At 37.2% G+C, this 18,226-nt stretch overlaps 1 protein-coding gene and 1 long non-coding RNA gene across 3 annotated transcripts; one reads left to right on the top strand and one right to left on the bottom strand.

Moving 5' to 3' along the window:
• The first annotated feature begins 1,897 nt into the window (after window positions 1-1,897).
• Window positions 1,898-18,136, top strand: LOC144659653 (uncharacterized). Of its 2 annotated transcripts, XM_078520142.1 has the most exons (11): window positions 1,898-4,241; window positions 5,112-5,402; window positions 7,066-7,317; window positions 7,776-7,829; window positions 8,444-8,494; window positions 9,590-9,637; window positions 12,740-13,030; window positions 13,657-14,004; window positions 15,173-15,336; window positions 15,812-15,905; window positions 16,979-18,136. In XM_078520142.1, the coding sequence occupies exons 1-11, from the start codon at window positions 4,181-4,183 to the stop codon at window positions 17,170-17,172; spliced, it is 1,848 nt and encodes a 615-aa protein (XP_078376268.1). In that variant the 5' UTR covers window positions 1,898-4,180; the 3' UTR covers window positions 17,173-18,136. The 2 variants fall into 2 exon arrangements, with proteins under 2 accessions (XP_078376268.1, XP_078376277.1); XM_078520151.1 differs by lacking the exons at window positions 1,898-4,241; window positions 5,112-5,402 and adding an exon at window positions 5,449-6,380 and having other exon boundaries at window positions 6,511-7,317.
• LOC144659667 (uncharacterized) lies at window positions 4,895-11,636 on the bottom strand. The gene is made up of 5 exons (XR_013571944.1): window positions 11,504-11,636; window positions 10,812-10,902; window positions 7,999-8,067; window positions 7,669-7,793; window positions 4,895-5,003 (listed from the first exon to the last, which is right to left on the bottom strand). It is a non-coding gene; the product is annotated as an uncharacterized LOC144659667 (long non-coding RNA).
• Window positions 18,137-18,226: the final 90 nt, after the last annotated feature.

Here is an 18,226-nt window from a genome sequence, read left to right as displayed (position 1 = left end):
TTATCGATAAAACGTTTAACTTACCTTACAAATGACTAAATAAACCGAGAGCTTCGTCGCTTCCAACGCTAAGCCGTTTAGCCCACAGAAGAACTTCGTCGCTTCCAACGCTGAGTTCGTTTTGGCGCGAAAACCAACACCACGTCCACCACGTGCCACCTTTGTCACGCCACTAAAGTGTCACACCGGAAGTTACATCGGTGGCGGACTTTCGTCACCGAACGCTCAAGCGTTTTGTAGCTATTTTGTACTACTTTGCCGAGGCAATTGTTGAGGCCTTAAGTTGGAAAATCGCTTGGTATTTCTACACCGACATCTCAGCAGGTTCAAATGGAAATTTTGATGGAAAAACGGGAAGCATTTTTGACTGCCGGGTATGTAGTCTTTGAAAAATCGTGCCCGTGAGTCACATAAAGTTCGTACAATTTGTGCAAAACCAAACTGACATTGTAAAAGCCGGGGCTCGCTTGGTATTTCCGACCGAAAATTGAAATACTGAAATACTCTCGGGAGCTAGGTTTCAATGATCATTTTTGTGGATATTGAATGTATTGATTATTCATGAATTTTTGACTGCCGGGTATCTAGTCTTTTGAACAACCGTGCCCGTGAGTCGAGGATTTTATAGTACGCCGAAGCCAAGAGAATTCGTCCACAACAAAAGCAAAACATTATTTAGAATCGCTTCGCATTTCTCAGCAAATATCGAATACTCTCGCAGGGTTTCAACTTCAGTTTTTGTAGAAATTATTCTATAAGAGTTGACACCGGAGTCAGAGTACGAATTTTTTCTAAGTGTCGAAGAATCAAGATTTTGTAGTATGCCCAAGCTCGAAAATTTCCTCAAACACAAAGCCAAAACTATAATTGAAATCGCTTGGCATTTCTAAGCAAAGATCTATAGTTTTGAGGAGGATTGGATTGGTTTTTCCGTGGAAATTCTAGAATAATTTCAGACTGCCGGGTATGTAGTATTTTGAAAACACTTCCCGGCTGCCGGGTATCTAGACACAATGAAAAATAAAACCTGGAAGATGTTGGCGATGATAAGTCATTGATAAGGCTCAACACGCATTAGCCTCGCAGACAATCTAAACCGCCAAATAGTGAATTCGATACTTTGTGATAACTTCCGCAAGTCACGTATTCAGTTTTGGGTCATTCGACACCTCCTGCCAGACTCAAAAGCACTGTAAGCCAGATCGATTCTTGTGAAGCTTCTCTTTCATGAGAACAAAAGAAGCTTTATGAAAGCCAAGAAAGGCTATATCTGAAATCACCTTCCAGTAGCAATTTACTGTTAAGTTATTAGATAAATTGCATATGAACATTGTTGATGTAGCTACGTACTGGACATCGTTGATGTAACCATGACAACCCACACACGAGTTGGTTGAAAGCTTCTGCTCCAAAGACACTAATGGTCACTAATATACAAATACAATACTAAAGGTTGGATTGGCATTGATTAAAAAGATTACCGTAAAACGTTTCGGTCAATTACATGACCTTCGCCATTTCCATTCTAACGTTACGTTTTACGATGTTTTTTTTTAATCAGCCTCAATCCCCGTTTCTTATTGGTGATTACCTTATTATAGGAATATAACGAAGCATTTTAACAACGCGAACAAAATGTACGCGTAATAAAATTAACGCGAATAGACCAATTTCGATATATTAAAATTCAGCCTAAAACAATAGACCTCATTACGAGGCTCCGGGGACTAAACTATAGAGTTTGTGGGGTTTATTCCCCGGAGCCTCGTAGTGATGTCTATTGTTTTAGGCTGAATTTTAATATATCGAAATTGGTCTATTGTCGAAAATTTATGTTAACATGCATTTAATTAACGCGAATTCTCGTGTGGTGTGTGCTTACTTGCAGTTAATTAACGCGAATTTGATGCGTAGTAATTTTTAAAGCAAACTACGAAATTTAAAAGACAAAACAACAACGTCCAACAACAGAACTTGAGGTTTAACTCTGATAAACCATACACAATAAAGATACTTAAACAGACCAAATAGTGACTAAGAATAAATGTATGGATCCAGGGATGGAATACATCCCGTTCTTGTGCTTTCCACTGCCTCTGTTATTCCTGCAGCCTTGACAGCGAAGTACATGTCGTTTAAACATAACTTTTCCGGAAATAAAGGTGTCTTAAAATAACAATGCTGGAAAATAGTGTGATTTTAATTAGCAATGACGAAAATTAAGGTACATGAAATTAACGCGAATTTTTGAAATTCGCGTTAATTACATGTATCGTTAAATTCCTATAATAAGGTATTCTTGATTACGATCACAGTATTACAAAACGTCTTTGTAATTGATAATATTTCAGGAGCGAATAATGATTTCAGATTCGCGATTGTCACAGGGCCACCAAACACAAATCCATCAAGTGGCAGAGAGGAGTATTTGAGCACGTAACCTCCGAACTACAAGTCCAGTGCCCTAACCACTAGCCCAGGCCGCCTAGTCTCCACATCTCGTATCGTGAGATTGGGGTACCTGTGGTTTTCACGTGCACGTATACATGTATAACACCAACAACAGCGAAAGTGACGTAAACAAGCTGTCACTGTGAGCAATCTCGTATTTCTGCCCATACAGTTGAGTAGTAAACGAACAAATATTCTTGTCGCAAGGTCTGAAAAATTTATAAGCGAAGCTTTCGACTGTATCGCACAGTCTTCATCAGCGATTAAAAATTAGCTCACGCCGCCGGATACAGACGGTATTTATTTTGCACTGAAATTGAAAAGCAGAGACCGATACAACGTAGAATGAGAGAATTAGTTTTGTACTATATTTCGGCTGGCCTCAGCCTTCTTCAGGTACAATGGAGTTTACATTGGCTATGTTTAAATTTATATGGTGATAATGGTATCTTACGAAATATCGGAAATACGTAAAACTAAATACAGGAAATATGTAAACAGTGTAAAATAAAAAATTTAAAATATTCTAAGCTTAAAAATGACAATAAAACAGCAAAAGTAGAAAAACTAATAGGTTTCTTCGCGTATGTTAAGGCCATCGGGAACAAGTGTTCTGCCTTTTAAAATTAAAAAAGCTTCCCTGGCCTTGCGGATTGAGTCTCGGTTGGAGAGGACTTTTTCGATGGGGATTAGCTTTCGGACGAACACCAGAATACAGAAATTAAAGGTATAAACAGTAATTAAAGGTATTACAACCTATTGTATGCCAGCCATGTATAGTGACAGGAGCCCAATGGGCTCCTGATAGTGAACAATGCCCACTTTTTCAAGTACATGTTATCGCCATTACAATAATCACAGTGAAACATAACAAGAGAGCAGACTGTAGTACCCATAATGCAAATTTGGTCAACAGGCCCAGGGCCAGTCCCTGTCGTGACGCATAAATATGTAGTTTCCGGCTGATCGGGGTCACGAAATTCGATAATTTTCGACAGCTTTCACAGCAAGCAAACAAGAAGTACTGAGCTTTGGCGCGTTGTGAGCGTAAGTTATTTTAAACCTATTCAAAGAAATGATAGCAAGAGATAATAACATCACAGGGAGGGACAATTGCTGGACTGATTATTTCGGAAAAGCCGGAGACAATCACACGAAACGAAGAAAACACTCGGAAGACAAAAGGCTCGAATATAACACCCAATAAGATATCGCGTGAAACGAGGTCAATACTTCACACACGGGTGAAAGTGCAACAGAGACAACTTCCTTAAGTGTACTTGAAATCCAACCAGCTCTCGGAACAGTTAAAGGCAGTAAGCACTCGTTCAGTTCTTTTTCTTTTCTTTACACCCATACCATTATTTCCTCTCGATGGGATTATAAACCAACCTCAGAAGGACTGGGAACTAGGTCTGTTTCGCAGAAAAATTTTCAAAACAATTAGAAGGGGGTTTCCCTGAAAGTAACGCACGAGACTAATTACGTATCTATTATTTTCTACGTGCGTCACCATTTAGGGACTTAGGTGGGACTTTCACTTTCAGCTTTCGCTTTTCAACTGTTAAGCGTTGAAAAGTTTTACGTATAAACCACACTCAATAACTTTGTAAAACCTTTTTGACTTAGCGGAAGTTTTTATCTTTCTATCTGACCACACGTTTACGCGTCAAGAGACCTTAAACAAATCACATTGTTGTGGAACATCGAGTTGTAGTTGTGAGTTGAAATGGATGCTGATCTTGAAGAGCATTTCCAGGATCTAGAAGATGTTCTTGGCAGACAACAAGGTAATCGTTCAAATATAAAGTCTATATACTGACTTCTGGCTACCAACTATCAAGGGCAGATCTTCTAGGACATACACAGAAAGTTACTTCCCCATAGTTAATCCATTATTTCAATCCATTAGACAAACCATTAGCGAAACCGGAAAGTGTTCCGTTCTTTAAAAGACCTGCTTATGCTCGGTCTTTTCATCTCTACATTATGTACAATTCTTACATGTACACTTTGCTTTTTATTTCTGTGCAAAGTACTTTGTGTGAAAACAAAAATTGTCACTAATAAACACAAAGAAATTCAAGCAAGAAATGTAAAAATACCAAACCGGAAAATATATATTACTTTCGCCAACTATACAAACAACTTCGTGGAATTACTGATGCAATTTTACAAGTTCTAGGAACACATAAGTTTAAAAAGCAACTGATCATTCTGCATAATAATCCGTTCTACCGTCATGAAATTGGGAACGCAATTCCACAAAATTGCTACAAGCAAAATGCAAGCCAGGCGTGGTTCGAAACCTGATTTGCCTCGCGGTATTAGATGTATGTTACATATTTGCGGTACAACATGAAGCATTTCACTTACACACGTGTTTTTATTTTTGTGTTAACACATTTCAGTACCTTGGTTTTTCCTTTATGACGGTCAGTCCAGCCATATATATTTGGCCACCACGTGTTGAATACTTAATTAATAAACTGTCTTATATACAATAATAACGTACGTGACCCACACCACGTCAACGGGTAACCAGAAACGATCTAAAAATAAACATTAAAGCTATAAATACTAAAGCAATTGAAATAAATTATTATATAATACTACAGTTATAACAACATATTGATGGAAGTGCAATGTGTTTCTTTAAGCCTTTGCAACAAATGCACCAGATGATACCCACAGTACACTGCTGCCTGATCATTTCCAGCAACCAACCCCCTTCACCATCAACCAACCAGAGTCCCCTGATATTCGAGTTGAGATACACGACTTGAAGGATGTCTATGACAAAGTTCAAATCAAGAAAGTGCCAACATCTGAACAGCGTATTGCTCAAGGCAAAGTAAATGGGGTTGCTTGGGCAACTGGCCAAATTAAAAGTATCACAGCATTTGTTCAGCGCACTCCTGAGGCAGCAGAAAAGGCTAATGATACAGTAGGTTGGTATTGCAAATTTTTCAAGTCCTTTTCTCATATTTAAACCTGGCAATTTATAATTCAGGGTTACATTTTTTGGAAGAAGATTTTAAATGTCTGGGTTATGGAAAATATTAGGCATGAAATTAAATATGCAACAATATTTTGATGGCTGGAAGAAGGCCAATCTGTACTTGAACCTGTTACAATTTACATTCCTGATCACAGACTACCTTTCTCTAATGACTAATTATGAATAAAATATAATTAAATGACTCTGCAGTCTTTGAGTAATTTAACATTGGGTGATCAGCTCAACAATAAATATATATATATGCATCATTAATTTTAAGACCAAGTTTGTATATCATATAATTCACTAGATCAGTTTGATTAACCAATTTATTTTATTTTGTTTATTGAGTTTGTACAATAGTTCTGTTTAATTTTTGAATTACTGTATTTACTCGATTAAACGCAGCCCTTGAATAAATGCCGCCCTCGAATAAACCTTGCATTTTTGGAGCAGAAATATTAATAAACGCCGCCCTAGAATAAACCCCGCATCATGATGCTGCATTTATTCGAAAAATAGACTAAAGAGCAAATTCAGTAATAATTAAGTTTGAGCAAGCACAAAATAATTATTTTCCTTGATTGTAACAATGTTTTTTAAGATATTGAAAATGACTTTAGAGACAAGCACTACAACATTTACATTTAAAGTTCCAATGTTTATTTACTTTGCTATTGCTTGCAAGAAATACTTGGATTTTAAATAAATGTCGCCCTCGTATATAAACGCCGCCCTCAAGTAAACGCTGCACTGGAATCACGAAAAATTTAATAAACGCCGCACATTTATTCAAATAATTATGGTATGGGTAACTGTGTTAAGTTACAGGTTTCACTTATTTTGTGGATTATAGTATATTTGATCATTACTGGTAAAATTAAGAAAACAAAGTTAATCTATAATACACCGCAGTGACTTGAGTGTTGTTAAAATGTGTCAGCATTTGCTAGATAAATTAACTTTGGCACCGTAGCAGAGTTACACATTTCCATCTTTCTAAAAAAAAGGGTAAACCATGAAGCACATTTATTATTGGTCAATTTTAATTTTGAAAGTCATGTGTCTTGCGGCTGTGTTTCACAATTAGGCAAGACAAATATAAATTAGAGCTGAGATTTTTGGAGATTCCGAAAGTGTATTGTGATTCTTGGTTTTATTCTAGTTTAATTTGTTTTGGTTAGTTCTTATGTACAGGAATTTTATTTGTACAATATTCCCCACATGCAGTTTATGTGCCCTTTACTCCCTGTCATATTAGTTCCCCTAATCCCTAGTAAGCACGCCCCTCTCAAATCATAAAACTTGACATGAAATAAGTGCCGAGACTCTTCAATTACTGAGCAATTACTGTGGGTACTTATATACTTGAACATGTTAAATATATGACTTTTAAGGTAAGGAAAAGGTATACCTGATATATATGATGACAGGCATAAAAGCCATTTGTATGTTACATATTTATGACATTGAAAATCATATAAAAAAATTTTGAGTGGGATAGCACAAATTAACCAGTTTCTATATGGTACATAAAACTTCACAATAGTTATTGCCTATACTAATGTTAATAAAACTTGTCTGTCATCATATAATTCTTCTATTTTCCACAGGACCCATGGAGCTTAAAGTTATTTATGAAAAATGTGGAGTCCAATCAATTCATTTCTCAGTTGAACTTGACTCTGTATATAGGACTCCAGAAGGAGAAATGGTCTACTCACTTGAAAGAGTTGAAATGGAGACACGGAATATATGGCAACTTCTTATCATTGTTGAACTCATTGATAGCTTTCAAGGAAAGTTTTTGTCCAAAGAGTTTCGCATCAGAACAAGACCAAAGCCGCCACCCATGCAGGCTGCAGGTACATGTGCATGTGCATTAATACATAATTTTGTATACTAGGGTTACCGTAGAATTTGTGACCATTTTTTTTCATAATTGAATATACTGTAACATTGAAGATATCTTGCAGTTGTAGCTAATAAAATATTCTAAAGCAACCTCAAGAAGGGCACAATTCAAGTATGTTTTTGATGCATGTACACATAATTTCTGACAAGAAATACACGTATCAAAGCTTTCTGGTCCAGCCTTAGAATTCCAGTTAGTGGCTCCATTTGGAATTTGACCACAAGGTAGAACCAGTATGCATAAGGCTTAAATACCTCACAAATGCTACCAAAATTGTTATCTTTCTTGTAAGTTTACTTACTTACTACTTATCCTCATCGGGCCCATGAGGACTCTTGAGGCCGGTTTCTTGTAAGTTTACTGTATAGCTACCGGTAATAATAGTTTAACTGAATGTTTGATCTTCAGGATCCAATGATCCAGTAACTGGGAATAAAAGTAAGCGAAAAAAAACACAGACAGGTAAGTGAGGGACATCAGAATATATAATATATATATATTATATTATATTATATATAACTCAGATCCAAAAAATACTAACCAAGACACTTGTACTTTATAATAAATTAAATTAATCTAACAGCTTCTGTTCATAATATTAATAATAATAATAATAATTTACATAACATACTGTACTCCTGATCATGGCTGCACAGTTTCAATGTCCAATGATGCATGACTTCTGATTACTTTCAACAGCCTAGTTAAAAAATAATACAGTTAAAGATTGTAAGGTATTATTAGCACTATAAAATAAACTGATATTTAATACACGCAAAAATCCCTATCAAACAGTAGAATAAAATATTATTATAAGTTCTGCAATCACATAAAAATATTAGTACTGTGTATTTATGATGTGACATGATGTGCCCTACATCGAAAAGCAACAAACTAAAGCCAAATTATCGCCCACAGGCTTTTATTTGTTAAGTTAGGCAAAGAATTTCCTAGTGTTACAACTTGTTGTGACTGGCGTGACTGCTTTTCCAAAGCTTTCACTGATACGTAAATATAACCACAAGGTAGTTTGCACCTAACAACCTTATTATCAATTACTGCTTTTGTGATTACAGAGTCTTACTTTGCTGGAAGTCCTTATAGTGCAAATGGCTCATCATATTCAGGTACTATAATTTTGACATGACTACTCCCAAAGTCTTTTGTACGTTAACAATGCTTACAAAACATAATCTGATAATGTTTCAGTGAACCACAAATAAAACATCCCCTGAATGTTTGCAGAAAATGTTTACCCAAATTTTGTTTATTTATTATTATATTTTATGACAATTGCTCAAATTGCATACTCTGTAACCAGTAATATTACAGTTTTTTAATAGATGATAGAATTATATTAATTCAATTTTGTTAGGTTCTAAGTAGACTCCAATTAGTCAAGAGGTTTTGGCTTCACATCAGTTTTTAATTAATTCTTAACCAATAGATAGTAGGCATTTTTAAGTGGCCCCAATTTGTAGCGGGGTGTTTCCCCGCTACAAATGTTCTTCTAGACATGTTAATAAAGTTCTTGATTGATTGATTGATTAGATGATTGTTTGTTTGACTGATTGATTGATTGATTGATTGTTGATTGCACACTCTGTAACCCATAATATTACAAATTTTTAATAGACGATAGAATTATATTAATTCAATTTTGTTAGGTTCTAAGAAGACTCCAATTAGTCAAGAGGTTTTAGCTTCAAATCAGTTTTTAATTAATTCTTAACCAATAGATAGTAAGCTTTTTTAAGTGTCCCCAATTTGTAGTGGGGAGTTGCCCCTGGGAAATTTTGTTAGGTTCTAAGAAGACTCCAATTAGTCAAGAGGTTTTGGCTTCAAATCAGTTTTTAATTAATTCTTAACCAATAGATAGTAAGCTTTTTTAAGTGTCCCCAATTAATATTTGAAGCGGGGAGTTTCCCCTGGGAAAAGGTTCTTCTAGACAATTTAATAAATTTCTTGATTGATTGATTGATTGATTCATTCATTCATTCATTCATTCATTGAGTGATACATTATTCCATAGGTGTATATTAAATGGAACTCACTATTTTTGGCCAAGCTCCCAATTCATAGCTAATAGTTTTGTTTTAGTGTGTTTGCAGTACATGTGGGATTGCAAAGGTCATTGGTTCATGTCCTCCTGTTGAAGCTTGAATTCTTTTAATATTGCATTAATATTTTAATGTTCATTAAGTTATTAATTATTTATAAAGGTACTGGAAGTTCTCCTGGCGGATCAACAACACAGACTGACAAAAACAGTAAGTAATCTGTCTCATACAGTTGGAGCTGTTACCTGGGAGGGGGCACCCTGTATATTTTTGGGTGGGTGTGTGACGCTGGAAATTTGAAATCCTTACCCTATACCAGACCATGTTCAGCTGATTTTGCAACCCTACACTAGACAAGGCACCCCTACCCTACCCCATACTTGCCTTTTTTAAGCGATGACTTGTAAGTGAAAACGTCGTTGCTTTCTGCCATCGCACGACCAACCCAATCTTTTTGTCTTTTTGTCTGTTTCGGTCGAACAGAAATCAAGTTTAACTTGATACATAACAAGAAATCGCCAAGAAATCGCCAAGACGGAAATATATTTTCAAAGGTAGATAGTTGCAGTTCCAAACATTTAAAATTTTTATTTTTTTGGTATATAATATGGTATTAATTTTTGCGTTTTTAAATTTTGCGCAATGTTTTTTTCGCTCGTACTAAATTTCGCGATTATTTTAAAATCGCAAAAATCACGAAATTTAGTACTCGCGAAAAATTAGTAAGAATATAAGGTATTATTTAACTTTGCATCCTTGGTCTGTGAATTCTGACTACTGTATTTATTTGAATTCCATCAGATCCAACTTACTATCTCATTTGTACAATCACAAACATTGCCTCTTAAGTAATATTAATGTTAAGATTTTGACAAATTTTCCAAGATTATGTAAGACCCCTTGTGAAACGTCATCGCTTCTGCATGCATTGCATGCCATTTTTTTTATTAGAACTGTATCACTATTAGTGTTTTAATAGAAAATCATCTGTTAACAACTATGCCGGGATAATTTTATTAACATTTAGGGTAGGCCTCTTTCTCCTCTGACTGTCTATTACTATTCTGGACTTAATTCGTCATACCACTGATCAGTCTCCTGGAAAATGCAACCCATTTCTAGACCAAAACTCTCTGATTTCTATACCTTATCCCAGACAAAACTGCTTGTAAACCATACCCTTCACAGTAGCACAAACCTATATAGCTCATATATGAGAGTGCTCCCCCCCTCCCCAGGAGCTGTTGGCAGATCACAATAATGTTCAAATAAATTATAATTATTTTAATAATTTGTTCCACCATTCTGATGGATTTGATCACAATATTATAATGCAAACATTTGAAATTAAGTTTGTGAAGGGAAATTGGAAATTGATAGTCACCTGAGGTCTTCTGAAGATCAAGGAAGAGCTATTGAAGTATACCCAAGATCATCCTGAAGTTTCCAAAGATACATTTTGTAAACACAATCACCTGAAGATTTTAAAAGATTTCAAATAATTGTCTAACATCGTCATCCTCATCATAATTATCATCATCATCGGCTTCAATATTGTTATAACAATAAAAGTTTAATTATTAAAGTGTCAAGGACACTATTTAAAAAAACAATCAATACAAATACTATAAATCGTTAATTTCCTTCCCTTAGGGTTAAAAATCAATACATGGCTTAAAAGCTTTGCAATCTCAGCAATCTCTAAAACTTGTTCAGAACATTATTACAAAAAATGTGTTTGAAGTCACTGAAACATCTTCGAAAACCCATGCAACCACAATACATCGATTCTGTTCCTCTAAATTATGTTGTCGACCACATCTCTACAGATCTCTACATAGCTGTGGAGATTTTCGCTGAGCATCCTTCGTATTTTATAGTTTTGACTTTTCCATTGAGAAACGAAGACCGGACCCGATAGAGCGGCGAAAATCGAGCCTAATCGATTTTCAGTCTGACTGGTTACTTTTACTCCGTAAAAAATATATAAGTTAAGGAAACAAAAACTGTTAGCTCATACTGAGCTTGTAACAAGGCGTTTTCATTTGAAGAATTGAAACGAAATATTAAACCCACCGGCAACAGCTCGAGCAGACGCTTAAGTTCGTATATTTGTGCACTGATTTGTGGCCCGACGCTGGCGAGTTCCCACTGCTTGGACAGTTTTTCGGGGTTATTTAGCACTGTCATGTCCTCAGGAACATCTTTTCTGTTGTTATCTTTTGTCTTTGAACTTGAAAAACAGCGAAAACCCGATAATTCTGGCGTGAATAAACCATAGTCCCCTCTACTAACTATGAATAAACCGAAGAGTACGAGAGACGCATATCAAGATCAACTGCGCACAATGCACGTAGCTGAATGGCAGCCGCGTCTCGTATTTCGCTATTTTCGCGCGCTTTTTACCATGCTGCGATCGCGTGCTGTTCGAACTCTGCCCGAAAATTTTTCCAGCTTTTATTACAAAGTTGGGCTAAGTGAACAATTGCACTGTACCCTCTGGGTGCTAATTAGCTATAGTCCAGTCCCTGAACTCTCTCTTCCACGCGCCCTTTATAGGGGTTGAAACCAAGCGCGCGAAGAGAGAGTCCAGGATAACTTGCATGCGCATGCAAGTTATCCTGGACTCTCTCTTCGCGCACCTGGGTTCAGCCCCTATAAAAGGCGCGCGGAAGAGAGAGTTCAGGGACTGGACTAGGTGCTAATAAATAAAAGCTTCACAACATTATTCGCTGAAACATTTTACAAAGCCTATTATATGGGGGCACATATCGATTAAAAAAAAAAAAAAAAAAAAAAAAAAAAAAAAAAAAAAAAAAAAAAAAAGTTTTAACAGAGCTATCTGATATATATCGATTCTTGTTTTAAAATTACTCAGATAAAATGTTAGAAATCAGGAGAAAACAAGTATTTGAAAAGTGTCTGTTAAACGGTCTACATCCGGAACAAACAACACGTCAACTACCCAAAAATATAAATTAAATAATAAACAAAATAACTCTGTAAACCGATAAACAATTAATTAAAAAGGCGAGATAGCTTTATATTTATTAATAAAATGTGAGTTACTAGGAGTTCTATAGAGACGGCATGAATTCCATTCGGTTCCACTCGCCAACCGTTCGAGGTTTGCCGTCTGTAGTTTCCCGATTACGGATCATACCAATGTTTTTTTTTTTTTTGACCGACTTCAATCTGGGACTTAAAGCTTCTCTATCTAACTGTTTCCCAGGAAATTGTGAGGAATATATCTAGGGGGAAAACAAATGACTAGTGTTTTTATTTTTATTTCTTTTGTTGCCTTCTGTTTAGTTCTAACAGAGTACCTGGAGGCACAGAGGGCTCATATTACGGATTTGAGGGTCGTTAACATAGCAACAGAAAGCGCAGACATCGCCTATCACCTGGATCTAACACAGGCAGCAAGGAGAAGGCCTAACCTGGAAGAAGGTGATGTGATTGCCTTCTTGGCAAATGCCAAAACCGGCCAATCCGAGATAGAGAAGCTGTCGTACGAAAATTCAGGACGAGCGTTGATGGCCGGAGTTATCAGCCGATCCGCTTACATATACGCACATGCACCCCGCCATGACGTTGAAAAAGGTAAAGTAAAACACAAGCCTGCGTTGCAGACGAACTCATTGTGGATCGAGAGGTCCGGGATCCAGCTGACTGGCCATATGTCCTTGTCATTGTCATGTTTTTGTGCAAAACAACTCACTCCCGCCGTGCCTCCCTTCACCCAAGGATATACAACTGTAAATAAGTACTGGCAAATTATTGGGCAACCAAACAAAAATGCTAGGGGTAACCCAGTCCAGTCCCTGAAATCTTTCCTCCGCTGTAGGGGTTTGGCGCATATCCTGGACTCTCTCTCCTCGCGCCTGGGTTCAACCCCTATATAAGGTGCGAAAAGGAGAGTTCAGGGGTAACCTGCAATGGAAAAACATCATAGCTTCCTACACAGCCGGTGTACATATATATGACACCGATGAGCAATCTGGCTTCTTCCTCCGATAGGGTCAGTATTCCACGCAACCCTTGGATAATATTTTTAGGATTTAGGCAGCCAATCTGGGATGGGGTTTAGGTGAAAATGCTTGTGCTCCATGCAACGGCCTGAAATACTTTTAAGCGAGGAAGTCTTGGCAAAGAACAAAACGTTGCATACCTCAGATGCATATCAATCCCTATGACAATTCTGTTGGTTTTTTGTCTTTTTATTTTAGGTAAGACCGAGACCGTCTGTGTTATCGGCCTTGTTAAAGTAAAGGTGCTTGGCACGGTTCAAAATGGCGAGCGCATATACGTGGCATTACACCAGCCTGGCGTTGCCATTCCGGAGACGCAGATTCCGTTACGACCAATGGCCGATCGCACTCCAACGTTACTGGGTCAAGCCCTTGAGAGCAAGACTAGCTACACACAAGACGGTGTTCACTTGGTGCAGTGTTTTGTGTCGATAGTGCTCGGTATACAGTCGGGACAGATCGCTAATGCCATAAACAACCTTCAGGAAAGGATGCAGGGGAGATTTGAGGATGTCATAGTGAAGGACAGGTCAAAGTGGCTTAAGGGTAAGAAGTGGCTTGTTCAGTTTTGTTTCGCCGGGTGTGGTCGATTAAGCTGCTAAGGCAGGCAAGGAGGGAGGGAGTACTGCCAGGTATATTAGCGACAGAGAGGTGAGGTCAAAATTTTTATCACTCTCGCTTTGGCCCTATACAAGACAAGTACGGTAGTAAATCTGCCCTAGTCATTTCTTTAGTTCTGGCGTTGCGTTTCAAATTTTATTCAAACTTCGCGGAGTGAGTCCTAATATGTGCATCCCCTGACCTAGGAAAATCCAGAAAGAAAAAGTGCCATAGTTAAATCGTGCGTTTCGTCGCAAGATGCATTTAAACGTTTGACTATAAGGCCAAACTGTTGGACACAAAAAAGTACAATTAGGCTAAGATTTAACCTGACTCAAAAATGTCCAACGGCCCAGCCGAACAAAACTCCGAAAAGTAGCTTTTTCCGTTGACAAAAGATTAAAGATCAAGAACATCGAGAGAGGTGCAGGCAGTGTTTGCTTTCGCCTTTCATTTTCACCTTCACTTCAACCCTGTCACTTTTATACTTATGTACCCCCTTCGCGGAGGGTGGGGGGTCGATCAACGAAGTGATTTACAATCGGTGAAGTGTTTTCACTTGCGTTGTGGGAGGAACGGTTAGAGAGTTCCTGGTTATGTTTTAGAGTAAGAGATTTTTTCTACCCCAGTGTCTCTCTCCACCCAGGTGTGTGAATGGGTACTAGCGAATACCCGATTCCCTCTATGCGCGCCCTGCAGGGAATCACGGTATTTGTATTCATCAAACCATGCGCGAGCTCAGCGCGTGCATCGTTGCTGGTCTCGCGCTGGTTTGATGATACACTACCGTGATCCCTGCGGCGCGCCGAGGAATCGGCTGTTACGGCAATCAGGAAATGCTGGGTAACTTGCGATGGAAGACTGAGGCATCCCCCCAGGGGGAGAAACAAAAACCTAATAGTTGCTTCATGTTACAGAAAACAGATTTTTAGTTAGCACTGGCACCAATGAAGTATCTGGTTCCTCCAATACCTAAGATTGGAACGGACTTAACCTTACTTTCAACTGTTATTACGTTATAATTAAGGTTTAGGGGCTCTTCAAGGTGATTATGCTTGGTTGACTGTGGTGTAAATCACTGATGTCAGATGTGTCTATGTGAATTTAATTTCAGGTCTTGGGTGGAAGTTGTTACTCGCCCTTGTCATTGTTGGGTTGCTATCCGCTGTGTTGTACGAGTTCCTTGCTCCAGGCACTTGGTACCAATACCAGCTTTGTAAAAGAGGAAGCATCACGGATCACAAAGCAACATTTTCATTCACGTCACATGATTACCAAGTATGTACAGCGCCAGATAAATGTATCTAGGGAAAATTCATTTTTCATGTAACAAATTGAATTGATTAGATAGCTGCTGTTTTTGGGGAGAACTGAGACATATCTAACATGTTAAGAAATATAAAATAATATTCGAATTCTATTCGAATACTGTATTAAGGGGGTTCCTTGAGACCACTGAGCCAACATAACATGAATTGCTTGCGTCGCAGCTTATCAAGTCGTGAACGCCTGGGTACAAGTTTGCTCACTGGAAAGTAAGATTCTTCGTGTCTTCGGATCCGACAGAAAGGCATAAGCGTACATGTCTGCCCATGGTCTGAGAAAAGGTCAACTTAAAATGGCTTAAGATAAATTTTTTGGCCTCTCTTTAAAGACAGTGAGAATTGCTCAGTAAAAGATATAGAAAGAACAAGACTTATAGGAAATGAGGAGTTGAATCTGAACGATAAGAAAGATGGTCATTTTATTTCAGAATCCCACCATACACGGTATTGAATTCACCTGGGAAAATCTGAAGAAAAAGAAACAACTTGATCTCGATGGTTGCAAACCGTACAACGCAACAGGTACTTTTCTAACTTACTATAGTAATGTAAGCTTAGAGTAAAGGAAAACGGAGCAACCTTACCCTGTCTAATCATTAATCACCGAGAGCAAAAAAAGCCAGAAAGAGTAACAACAGATTGAAATCCATGTTTTTCATGCACCCTCTTTTTGTTTTTACTGCTAATGTCTGCGATTTTATCGCCATGACACAAAACTTCTGGCCCTAATCTTAGTTGAGACTGGTAAATCCGTTGTTGAATGTGCTTTTAGGGACAGACCATTATTTTCTTGGAGGGGGGTATGAAGAATTTCTCTCTGCAAACTTTTTTTTAGTTAATGAACCTCTGCAAACAATTTCCAGTTTTTCGAGATTCCACCTATGTTTTGTGTTATACATATCGTGTTTGCAAACAATTTCTTTTGTCTTTCTAGGCCCTGCAAACAATGTTTTTCAATATTTTTCATACCCCCCCCCCCCCCCTCCAAAAAATAATGGTCTGTCCCTTAGCTCAGACTGACTGACTGACAGACAGACAGACAGACAGACAGTCAGACAGTGACCGAACAAATGGACGGACGGACGGACGAACGAACGAACAATAGGCGGCCGGGTGGGCGGATTTACCCGTCTAAACAGTCAGACAGGTAAGCAGAACAATTGTGTTAAATTCGCTGTTTGGAAGCGGTTTTGGGGCCCGAAAAAAAGGAAAAAAAAAAAAAATTATTATTATTATTATTATTATTATTATTATTATTATTATTAAATTAAAAATTATTATATGAAATTTAAAAAAAAAAAAAAAATTTTTTTTATTATATATTTTTTTTTTTATTATTTTTTTCGAATCCTTTTATTATTTTTTTACATTTTTAAAACACTATTTTATTATTATATAAATAATATATTTATATATAAAATTCTTATTCAATATAAAATCATTATAATTCTTTTAGAAATTATTAATAAAATTCTTTCCATTCAATCTTATTAAATTATTATTATTATTATTATTATTATTATTATTATTATTATTATTATTATTATTATTATTATTATTATTAATGTAATTTCCTCTGCTATCGATCATTCCAGGTGTGCATTTCTACCTTAATTTGGATCGCTGTGCGTATGGTGAACGGATCGTTCTGGATCACAAACCACAGATTCGTGGACCACAGATTTTCGCAATCAATTCCACGTGCTCTGGAGTACTGTACCTGAACAAGAACAAATGGCAACCTTACACTTCGGCAGAGCACATCACATGCGAGCCACCATACTCCTGAAACACATTGTGATCGAGAACAGTCGACCAGTTGGTCCTAGCTGTGCAACAGGACGATAAATTTATAACCTTGTGTGTAAGAAAAGAGAACTGTGGTGGTCAAAGTAGTAGCGCAGACAAAGTAACACAAGTATTTACCAGAGTGTATTACTGGTCACAATTGTGACTGCACAGAATCTTTCTCAAACCGGCCCTCGGGCGTTTCCGCGAGGAACCTGAGCCGGGATTATTATAATATTATGTCATAGTCGCTTTAAAAAGCGTGAAAAATAGACGATAAAATCCGAACATATAGAGAAGTCAAGACATAATGTAAGGAGGAAATATCTTCCGTCACATTTCGAAAAAACAATAACTGACTATGGAATTATTCCACATTACCAGTGCATTTTTTACATACGATATAAAAAGTCGGTGATTGAGTTGACGGTAAAGCCATTCAGTAGTATTTTCAAATACTGTGAGCACGGAAAGTGGTCTAAGAAAAGAATTAATACCACCCCTCCTACCCTTTTTTAAAATCCCTCTCTGCATTTCTTTTTTAAATTAATGAGACAAAGAGAGTTATAATAAAAGATTTAAGGGTAAAATGAGTGAGAATTAAGATAACGGAATTCAAGAACCTCGCCAACATACCAATGACTGCATGGAGGTTTGGTCACGTTTAGGATCTTAGGTATTTTCGAAATTAAGCAACTACGTGCATTCATGTTCTTGTGTTAGCTAGACAGTTCAAGGTGTACAAGAGCATTCTACATGATGTGGATTTTTGTTGTAACACGATTTTATATTTAACACTAATTTATTAGATTAAATTAAGGGCAAAGAAAAGTTCTTTAAAAGACAAGGATTTTAGAAACATTTTTAGAAACCGCCTTTTCTGTACGCGCTTTCAATATGTTATAAGGAAACGGTATCAACGCGTACCGTTTTTCGCAGGTAAAAATAAAGTCTCTTTCAATTGACGACTTGTAAATATATCTTTGTGGTTGGAAGTTTATCCCCTCAAAACCAGACATTCCCACAACAGCGGCAAGTACCAAGCACCGTGTCTG

The sequence above is a fragment of the Oculina patagonica genome, chromosome 1, assembly GCF_052425735.1.
Source record: "Oculina patagonica isolate OP01 chromosome 1, crgOcupat, whole genome shotgun sequence".
Taxonomy (NCBI): domain Eukaryota; kingdom Metazoa; phylum Cnidaria; class Anthozoa; order Scleractinia; family Oculinidae; genus Oculina; species Oculina patagonica.
This window is presented reverse-complemented; position numbering and strand designations above follow the sequence as displayed.